Source organism: Pisolithus orientalis, assembly GCF_024613125.1.
Source record: "Pisolithus orientalis strain OTSU chromosome Unknown F5J12scaffold_432, whole genome shotgun sequence".
In the NCBI taxonomy this organism is placed as follows: domain Eukaryota; kingdom Fungi; phylum Basidiomycota; class Agaricomycetes; order Boletales; family Pisolithaceae; genus Pisolithus; species Pisolithus orientalis.
In genome coordinates, this window is record NW_026261213.1 from 1,922 (window position 1) to 12,388 (window position 10,467).

General features: G+C 46.9%; 3 protein-coding genes across 3 annotated transcripts; 1 reads left to right on the forward strand and 2 right to left on the reverse strand.

Annotated features, from left to right (window-relative positions):
* Positions 1–444: 444 nt before the first annotated feature.
* Positions 445–3,548, forward strand: F5J12DRAFT_789214 (uncharacterized protein; the record flags this gene model as incomplete). The annotated part of the gene is made up of 19 exons (XM_051743754.1): positions 445–464; positions 619–702; positions 781–855; positions 877–1,005; positions 1,058–1,093; positions 1,115–1,168; positions 1,211–1,245; positions 1,288–1,321; positions 1,343–1,471; positions 1,513–1,545; positions 1,791–1,816; positions 1,884–1,891; positions 1,953–2,121; positions 2,182–2,230; positions 2,253–2,301; positions 2,462–2,857; positions 2,948–3,030; positions 3,077–3,202; positions 3,236–3,548. 19 exons carry the CDS (start codon positions 445–447, stop codon positions 3,546–3,548), a joined length of 1,848 nt encoding a protein of 615 aa, XP_051593945.1.
* A 1,280-nt stretch (positions 3,549–4,828) lies between these two features.
* F5J12DRAFT_789215 (uncharacterized protein) lies at positions 4,829–5,317 on the reverse strand (the record flags this gene model as incomplete). The annotated part of the gene is made up of 2 exons (XM_051743755.1): positions 4,829–4,982; positions 5,049–5,317. 2 exons carry the CDS (start codon positions 5,315–5,317, stop codon positions 4,829–4,831), a joined length of 423 nt encoding a protein of 140 aa, XP_051593946.1.
* Positions 5,318–7,312: 1,995 nt separating this feature from the next.
* F5J12DRAFT_732678 (uncharacterized protein) lies at positions 7,313–7,759 on the reverse strand (the record flags this gene model as incomplete). The annotated part of the gene is made up of 1 exon (XM_051741974.1): positions 7,313–7,759. The coding sequence occupies one exon, from the start codon at positions 7,757–7,759 to the stop codon at positions 7,313–7,315; it is 447 nt and encodes a 148-aa protein (XP_051593947.1).
* Between the last annotated feature and the right edge of the window lie 2,708 nt (positions 7,760–10,467).

Sequence of the window (10,467 nt, forward strand, 5' to 3'; positions counted from 1 at the left end):
GACAGTGTCTACCTGTCCACAATTGAGATCTGTGCATCCAAGTATCTGGATTGACACAGTCTCTTGCTCCTCTCTTCTTGCCACACAGTGCCTTGCTCACTGACCATCATTGCACTATCCCACTCTCTGGCCCTGCTGTGTCTCAGCAAAATTTTAGGTACATCATCATCCTCTAGATCCCTTGCACCTCTCCCTGTCTAAACACAAAATAGGTATGTCATGCCATGTCTCCCTTCAAAAAAAACAAAAAAAGTATGTTATCACACCTCTCACAGCATCTTTTTCAACACTCACATCACACACCAGGACACTGCCAGTGTTCTCAGGCTATTATGCATTGTTCAGTGTCCCATACTACTCACATTGTAAGCCCATTCATTCAAAAAAAGGTATGTTGTCCCAGCTCACAGCATCCCTCTACCACTCACAAAACACCCCCTCGCCATGTCTCATCCCAAAAAAAGGTATGTCATCCCAGCTCACAGCATCCCTCTACCATTCACAAAACACCCCCCCTCTTGCCATGTCTCATCCAAAAAAAAGGTATGTCATCCCAGTTCCTGGCATCCCTGTACCACTCACAGAACACCCCCTTGCCTTGCCTCATCCACAAAACAGATTTTTTGTCCCAGTTCCTGGTGTCCCTCTACCACCTCTACCACTCACAAAACACCCCCTTGCCATGCCTCATCCAAAAAAAAGGTATGTCATCCCAGTTCCCAGCATACCTCTACCACTCACAAAACATCCCCCCCTCACCTTGTCTCATCAACAAAACAGGTACATTGTCCCAGTTCACAGCATCCCTCTACCACTCATAAAACACCCCCTCACCATGCCTCATCCAAAAAAAAGGTATTTCATCCCACATTGCAGTGTCCCTCTACCACTCACAAAACACCCCCTTGCCATGCCTCATCCAAAAAAAAAGTATGTTGTCCCAGTTCCCAGCATCCCTCTACCACTCACAAAACACCCCCTCACCATGCCTCATCCAAAAAAAAGGTACGTCATCCCAGCTCGCAGCATCCCTCTACCACTCACAAAACACCCACAGAACACCCCCTCACCATGCCTTATCAAAAAACAAAAGGTAAGTCATCCCAGGTCGTAGTGTCCCTCTACCACTCACAGAACACCCCCTTGCCATGCTCATCCAAAAAAAAAGGTATGTCGTCCCAGCGTTGCAGTGTCCCTCTACCACTCACAGAACACCCCCTCACCATGCTCATCCAAAAAAAAAAGGTATGTCATCCCAGCTTTGTGGCATCCCTCTACAACTCACAGAACACCCCCTCACCGTGCCTCATCCAAAAAAAAGGTATTTCGTCCCACATTGCAGTGTCCCTCTACCACTCACAAAACACCCCCTTGCCATGCCTCATCCAAAAAAAAAGTATGTTGTCCCAGTTCCCAGCATCCCTCTACCACTCACAAAACCCCCCCTCACCATGCCTCATCCAAAAAAAAGGTATGTCATCCCAGCTCATGGCATCCCTCTACCACTCACAGAACACCCCCTTGCTGTGTCTCATCCTACAAAAGGTATGTCGTCCCAGTTCCTGGCATCCCTGTACCACTCACAAAACACACTAGTAGGCTATCAATTCATATCTCCCTCCTGCCACACTGCATCTCCCTTGCTGTGTCTCATCCAATAAGGTATGTTGTTGGACTTCTACTTCATGGTGTCCAGATGATACTTACATATCACCCTCTTTGGTCTGCTTATCCAGTGCCCAGTGTTGTGTAGTTGCATACATTGGCTTCTCTTTTCCATAAATATGTAGATATCTATCCCTGCTGCATGATATATGTACTAAACTAAATGCATTTATTGTTATCTTACTGCTTGTCCCCTACACCTTCTGTGTCTTGTAAAGATAATGAGGTATGCTACTGTTCCCTTCTGTGTCATATGTTGCTGCCACTCACTAATGTTGGCATAATAGACTCAGATGGTGAAGACCAAGCAGACAGCTAAGAAGACCACTGGGGGTAGAGCTCCCAGGGTATCTCTTGCTGGTCTGAAAGCTAGGGAAAAACATGCTGCCAAGTCAAGCAAGGCCCATGCTAGGAAGGCCCCTGTTGCCAAGAAGAGAAGGATGAGGAACTTGGCAAGTCTCTTTTTATATTCCATCCATCTTTCTAACATTCTATGCAGTTCTGTGTGATGTGCAGGGATGGAGGGACATTGTGGCCTTGTGATCAGGCAGGTTGCAGAAGGGTAGTGTGTAACAAGTGTGTTGTAGTACCCAAGGATTGCCTTGCAGAGGTCACCCAGCTTCCTGTGACCTTCAGGTGTGTTAACCTCCCTTTTATGAATCAATGCCATTGACTCAAACTCTGGATGAACTTCAGGTGTGTTGCCTGTCATTGGAAAAAGACAAGATTTGAAAGTCCTCAGCCCTATTTTGTAAGTGCATATTGCCACCCCAATCACTTCTAACTCCAAGTACAGGGCTTCTACTTGTCAGGCAAGCCAGTCCTGAAACACCCTCTTGTGGTCACTGGGGGGTTTGAGCATGCCACCACCTCTGAAGTGGCTGGTAACTCTACTGCCATTATCCACCTCCACCTTGAGTCTCTGGAGCTTGGCCATGCCCCTGTGCATATCCTTCACACCATGCTGCAGGGATATTTCACACAAGACACCTACCACTTTTCACAACTGCCCTTCAACTTTGCCACTGAGGAGTCCAGAGCTGCCTATGACACTGCAGCATCAAAGCTAGCTTCAAGTCTGACTACCTTTGCTAAGGTAGTCATTTTCCTTACTACCCATACTGATGAAGACAGGGGGAATCTGTTCTCTGGAACAGAGAATAAGGTTCCAATAGCCACAGAGGTCTTTGAGGTAAGTCACCATTGTTTGACTGTCACTCCCATCTGATCAGTTGCAGTTTCTGCAAGGTGCCTTCTGTTACCCTTCTCCAACATTGTCAAGGGTGGAGACCTCATCTTCTTTGTATGTGGTTCTACTGTAAGGAAGGAGGAGAGCTTCCAAGGACTGAAGGCAGCTGTGCAACAGTAGGTTTTCCTTCAATGTTGGTGGTTATGGCTGACACCATATCAGTTTCAAGCCAAGGTCCATGCTGCTTTTTGATGCTGAGAGACTTCAACTAGTCACCACCATTCCCTTCCTCATGAGTGTCCTTGACTCCACCCTTGTTCAAGGCTTCCATGTCCAAAGTGCAGTCAGGTATGCCCTGAATGACTGTGGTATGTTGGGTAGGCACTCCAACATCATCTTGATGTTGTGGCAGGAGAAGGTAGTGGTGGAGAAATTTATCTGGACTGACAAGTTCATCAGGCCTTGGGGACAACAATTGCCTGCCCAGTGCCCTCAGTGTTATAGCATTCAGAAGTGGGAGGCTGGTTGTTCAGGGCAGACTTATTCCTATGAGTGCAAGAATCCTGGCTGTGGGAAGGACACACAAGGCACATCTCAGCCTCCCCAAACCTATACTATCTGCATGTCCAAAGGGGCTACCAAACTGACACATGGAAAGGGGCAAACATCATCCTGGCTGTTGGGATCTTTGTAAAATACCCTACCTTGATACATATGATATGCATATACTACAATAAAAAATGGCTGCTTTGTGTTTTCAAATTTCATATGACATTGAATGTTCAGAAAAAGACAAAATTCCTGCAGGACAATTCCTCCTTAAGTACTGATACACAACTGAGTAAATTTGTCCAATGTTAATTCCAACACAATGGCCAGGTTGGTAGAGTTGACTTCAATACCACAGGATAAGGATAGGACATAGGATTTTTCCACAACCATGTGGGTTCAGCCAGCTAACTACCAAGGAAGTAGTGTACTGAGTAATAAGATTGGCCAGCCCCACTGACCCACTATCAAGATATTGGTCTTTCTCACAAAGTGTCTGCCCAACTATAACTCCAGGTCATGGTTCATTCCCCCAGCCACATCAGCTGACCCCACTGCCAGGACATCATCCCTTCCCCCAGCCATGTCAGCTGGCCCCACTTCCAGGTCACTAATCCATCCCATAGCTGCATCAGCTGACCTCACTTCCAGGACAGCCAACCCCACTTCCAGGTCACTAATTCATCCCATAGCTGTGTCAGTCAACCCCACTTCCAGGTCACTAATTCATCCCATAGCTGCATTGGCTGACCTCACTTCCAGGTCACTAATCTATCCCATAGCTATGTCAGCCAACCCCACTTCCAGGTCACTAATCTATCCCATAGCTGTGTCAGCCAACCCCACTTCCAGGACACTAATTCATCCCATAGCCACATCAGCCAACCTCACTTCTAGGACACTAATTCATCCCATAGCTGTGTTGGCCAACCCCACTTCCAGGTCACTAATTCATCCCATAGCTGTGTCGGCCAACCTCACTTCTAGGACACTAATCTATCCCATAGCTGTGTTGGCCAACCCCACTTCCAGGTCACTAATTCATCCCATAGCTGCATCAGCCAACCTCACTTCCAGGTCACTAATTCATCCCATAGCTGTGTCAGCCAACCTCACTTCCAGGTCATCAATCCATCCTATAGTCATGTCAGCTGACCCCACTTCCAGGGCAGTTGATCCATCATCCTGTGACATAGGCTGATCCCACCTTCACAGTCTGGCCTACCCACCCCTAGGGACCACCAGCCAATGTTGGTTAGTCCCAGTTTCAGGACAAAATGTACATGTCAGATGACCCACTTTTAGGACTACAAGTGACTGAATCATGTGTCTCACCATTTCAAAGTAGGTCTTGATGTTTCATTCAGCAATCCCATTCTGTTCCAGAGCATAGGGCACTGTGGTCTCATGTAGGATATCATTTTGTCAACAGAAGGATTCTACTACTGAGTTGACAAACTCAGTCCCATTGTCTGAGCACATTTTCTTCAGTTTTAAGCCTAACTGCCTCTCCAACATTGCAACTACTTCCTTCAAGGCACTTGCAACCTCCTCCTTTTTCTCAAGGAGCCATCCTACTCTGAATCAGCAACTAGCTTCAATGATCACCATGGCATAAGTGCACCATGTCCAAGTCTCAACTGACATAGGACCTGTGATATCCATGACAACTAGTTCCATTTTCAAGTAGATGGTGTTGCTGACCTTAGGGAATGGTAGCCAATGTGATTTGCTGAGGACACAACCCTCACAAACATGGTCAAAGTCCTTGGGTGATGTGATATTGAGTCCATTGACAATGTTCTTCTGCACCATGGTTCGAATAGCATCTAGGTGCAGGTGGCCCAGCCAATGGTGCCAAACCCACATGCTCCCACTGGCAACAGCAGCAAATGCCACCTCATGATCTACCATGTCAACATGGTAGAGTGTTGCAGTGGAGGTTGGGAATGATGCACAGAGTAATTCATCTCCCCCAAGGGTTACACTAATTCCTTCCTCATGGCTGTGGTGCCTGGCTCCTGCCCACTGTAAGGTCCCCAAGCTGACCAGGTTTGCAGCAAGCTGTGGTACATGCAGCACACCATGCAGGACAACAGTCCTGATCCTGTCAGGTAGTCTACACTTCAGTTTGACTGACCCTTTCCCAGCGACAGGTATGTCTCTTGCATCCCCAACAGAAATAGTCTTGTTTGATTTGTTGGCAGTAAATGATCAGAAGTATTTTTGGTCACAGAACATGTGCACAGATGCACTGCAATCCAACAGCACCTCTGCAGGGGCAGCTGTAGGGCTGCTCAACACCATGTATATCTGACTTCTCAAGTCCCTAATTCCCAAAGGTTTCCAATGGTGAAGTTTGATTTCTCTCCATTTCCTTGCTTGACTTTCTCATCCTCCTCACAGCATGGGCATTTACTAGCCCAATGGCCAGTGGCCCTGCAGTAGCGACATATGTCATCAGGCTGGGGACCCTTCCCTTTTCCCTTCTTCAACTTTTTGCCACATCAGGAAATTAACAATTTACTATTTTTGACCTTTTTGTGACTTTTTTTGACTTTTTTGTGACTATTGTGACTATTTGTGACTTTTTGGGAAGGAACCTACTATCTGTACTTGTTTTTTGACCATATACAGCATTTTGAAGAATGAAAAGAGAACAGAATCTATTGAGACAACTAAGTGATGATATATCTAAGCCAAGAAGACTAGAAAATGTCTGAAAATTCAGAGATATTGAGCCATTGGTGTGATGCACACTGTCTGAGAGAAAAATCATAATATCTCTTTGGAACCTCCATCAATTTGAATGTATGTGGTATCTACTGAAAGCTATGAATTAGGTGGTTTGAACAAGACCAAAATCAGCAAGAAAAGTGCAGCCATGCCTGCAGGACATGGGTAATGATAGTAGATTCCTTCCCAAAAAGTCACATTAGTCACAAAAAGTCAAAAATAGTAAAGTGTTATTTTCCTGATGCACCACTCGCATGCAGTGCAGTCTCAGTCCCTGACTTTTCCCACATGTGTCAGTTGGCCTCTGCCTGGAGCTTCATGCTGATGATCTCAGAGGTGAGCATATCTAGCCCAAACAGTTGAATCTCAGTTATCACCTCCCATGTCGGAGTCTTGGGGAGTGATAGTATGACTGCACATGCAATGTGGAGGTCTGGGAGTTCCTCATCAGCAGCTGTGATGCAGTTCCAAATATCCAGCATCTTTGCTATGTGGTCGGCCATTGGTGTTCCGTCGACATACTTCTTGGTGTAGAGTTCTTTGAAGAAGTATTGAACATTTATCTTTTGTTGATTGTCGATGTGAATTTTTTTCCAGGTGTCCCACATTTCTTTGGCACTGCGGCACTCGCTGACATGCGGCCACTGCGACGGCTCTGCTGCACCCTTCATAAAACCCTGTGCCGCCTCATCTCGGAGACACCAGTTGAGGTACTCCTTCCTTGCCACTCTAAACTCCATTGCAGTCATGGTAAGTAGCTGCATTTCGGGTGGTTCAGATGGGCATAGTTCTCTTCCATCTGTGATAAGCCATAGGTACTTTGACTGTAGAGTGGATTTCATGTTGATGGCCCACTCTGCATAGTTTGAACCAGACAGTTTGGTAAAACAGAACGAGTCGGCTGAGGTTGAAGTTGACATGGTTATAAGGTCGCTGGCGGGGCTCATAACCTCACAGCAGACCCAGTCTAGCTGGAGGCGGACACTAGGAGATTCAACGAAAGGACTTCATATTAGCTACTAGACTAGCGTAGTGTACTCTATACACACCTGGGAGATTCAACGAAAGGACGAAGAAACTCCCAGGGCCACGCAGTGAGGGCATGTATGCTACCGAAAAAGTAAAGTAAAGTCTATGAGCGCGAGTCGCTCACCTCACTAGCAGTACCATTCGTCAGGTGCGGCAGGCGACTGCGAAGCAGCAGAGCGAATTCATTTCCAATATTTTTGGAATGAAAAGAGATTTGCGCACCGCCTGCTGGATGGCATCAAGGGAATACTTTTTCGCTGCATCGAGAACATAAATGAGCTCTCTGAAATCCTCAAGCACAGGGTCCTCTGCCAGGGTGCAGGGGTAGCAGAAGCGGAGGAGTGAATCTAGCGTTTTGCTGTCCTCTGAGACAGGAATAACAGGGAGTCCGTCTTTGATCTCCATGTCGGTGTCAGTCTCCTCAGATGGTTGGGGAAGATCAAGGAGCGTCTCGAAGAAGGGTGATGCGAGGGAAAGGAAGAGCCTGAAGATGCGGAAGTCTACGCCATCAGATGAGCGCAGGATCACGTCTGCCTTCACATGATCGAAGGGCGGTAATGCGAGAGCGGGTGGGTCTTGTGAGTTGGACATGTTTTTTTTTTTTTTTAATTCGAATTTTAAGTGCTTGAGGGTAATTGTAACCCTATGTCGCACTATACGAACATAGTTTATCTACCTAACCAGAGGCCCCCTGTGGCCTGCCTTCCCTTACAAGCGAGTGAATGCCCTGGTGGCAGGGCCTTTGGCCCTCCACCAGTCCACCGTTCCTGCCGGCCATTTTAGACACTCCACCTTGGAGTAAGGGTGGTTTAATACTTCTGTCAGGCGATAATTCTATCCACACATAACCGGCTGCTTTTCAAGGCTAGCTGGAGCATGGGCATCGTGCTCTTCTGCCTCCTTTTGGTGACTCTGCTGTGATGTGCTGAGATTGCATCTGCAATGGTAGGGTGGGTTTTTTTTTTTTTTTTGGTGGTCTTCGAGGCACTTTTAGGAGGTTATAGCTTATAGCCGGGGTGATTGGTTTATGGAACGCATCTAATCTCATGTGTGTTGGTCGGGTGGGGGGAGGGGGGACGTGAGTGTCAATGCAGGTGGTGTTTACACTGAGTACATGTTTGGTCTGCTGACAAGCATTCTGGTCCTGTGCTGGGCTTTATCATTTACCATGGTGTTATTTGAATACCTCACCTGGTGTTTGTTATGGTAGTCTTTTCGTAGCTGAAATGTACTTGAACAGGTGTGACTTCGCTGCCATGTTGGAGAGGATGTAGGATAGTGATGTGGCATCTCTTCCCAGTGCATTGCAGAGTACATGCTGCTCTCTGTCATATCTGGGGCACTGGAAAAGGAAGTGATGTATGTCCTCAGGAGTGGTCTCCCTGCACTGCAGGCACATGGGAGTGTTGCTTTGTTTAAAATGGTGCAGATGTTTGTTAAGTGGAATGTGTCCTGTTCATAGTTGTATGTATAGTCCAGCCTGTCTTTTGGGCAGTGAGGCAACTAGTTTTGTGTACGAAGCTCCCAGGAGTAGGGGGTCTATCATGGATTCACAGTCATGGCAAGGGGATTTTTGCCATTCTTTCTTCCATAGCACTTTTAGTCTCATGGCATGGTATTGTTTAAGGGTGGAGGCGCTGATGGGGAGTTGCTTGTTTAGGAATGGTGGTAGGTCTCCTGGTGGGCTTGTGGTTTCTGCTCTTTTTGCTGCAAGTTTTGCTTCTCTATCTGCTAGTTCATTTCCCTCCACTTCCACGTGTCCAGCTATCCATTGGAGTGTGATGCTCTCTCTTGGTAGACGTTCTTCATTGCAGGTTTTGTGGATCATCAATCTGAACTGTAACAGTAGGTGATGTCCTGGTTTAGCTGAGGAGTGCTCACTGGATCTGATGACTGCCTGGTTGTCTATGAGCACCAAGGCTGGGTATGTGACCTCATCTCTGGTGGCTAGTATGTGTGCTGCTAGAAGGAGTGCTACTGCTTCTGCCTCGAACACTGTGTGTTCTGACACCTGGCCTAAGTGGTGACACAGTGTGATGACATGCTTGAAGTTGACATATAGGATGGCTGCTGCTCCCATTCCTCCTTCCATGCTTGATCCATCTGTGAATATCAGTGTTTGGTCATTTGTCTGTGTGAAGTCTCTTATTGCATCTTTTTTGCTGGGAGCGATGACAGTCAAGTGTGATGGGCATGCACTTGGTGGTATTGGGCATGGGTGGATCACCTCGATTGAGCCTGGAGAGATTTCTAGATCGTGGATTAGTCAGTGGAGTGCAGTTCTGTGGCGTTTAAGGTTTCTTTTTGCTGTTCTTTTGATGTGCAGGTGTAGAGGGTGCATGTCTGGTAAAGTTGATATGCAGAGGGCAGCTTTATACAACGTGTGTTGAATGAGCAGGGTTGCCGGTGGTATGTTGGCATGTGCTAGTAGGGCGTCAGTAGGCATAGTTCTTATGGCTCCCATTATTGCCAGTGCTGCTGTTCTTTGGATCATTGTGATATGTTTTGCTATGCCTTTCAATCCTCTCAAACAGGAGGAGTGGTCTCTGGAGTAGGCTGGTTGGAGCCATACTGGAGCAGCATACATTACTTTTGGGACTACTACTGCTTGGTAGAGTTGGTGCATGAGTTTTGTGGGGATTCCCCAGGAGGTTGACAACAGTCTTCTCAGGAGCAGGGCTTGTTTCGTTCCCTTGGCTATCGCTTGGGCTGCCTGTGCCTTCCACCTTAGTTCCTGGTCCAGTATTACACCTAAGAACTTGTGAGTACATGTCGGATTTATGGTAGAACCTCTTAGTGTTAGCGGTGGTCTGGGTTTGTTTCTGCTGAGTGTGAAGTCCATGAGGGCGAACTTGCTAGTTTCGAAGTGGGAGTTGTGACTTTTGGACCATGCGTAGGCTCTGTCTTCGCATTCCATCATGCTTTTTAGTGTTGCATGAGTCTCTTCAAATGTTTTTCCTATGGCGATGAGAGCAGTGTCGTCTACGAAAGCACGTGTTAGTTTGTTTTTGCCATTGGCCATTTCTACTAGGTCTGAGCTGTAGATGACATATAGTATCATAGAAAGTGGATCTCCTTGTCCTATACTGTTCTTCACATTGAACCACTCAGATTTGTAGTTGTCAAAACATATCTTGGTTCTTCTGTTCGTCAGCAATCTTTCCATGTACTTTACTATCTCCAGTGGTAAGCCTCTCTTTCTCATGTTGTGCAACAGGCAGTTGGTGACCGCATTTGGGAAGGCTCCTTCTATGTCCAAGAATAGTGTGGAGGCTACTTTTCCTTGTCGCCAGGCATGC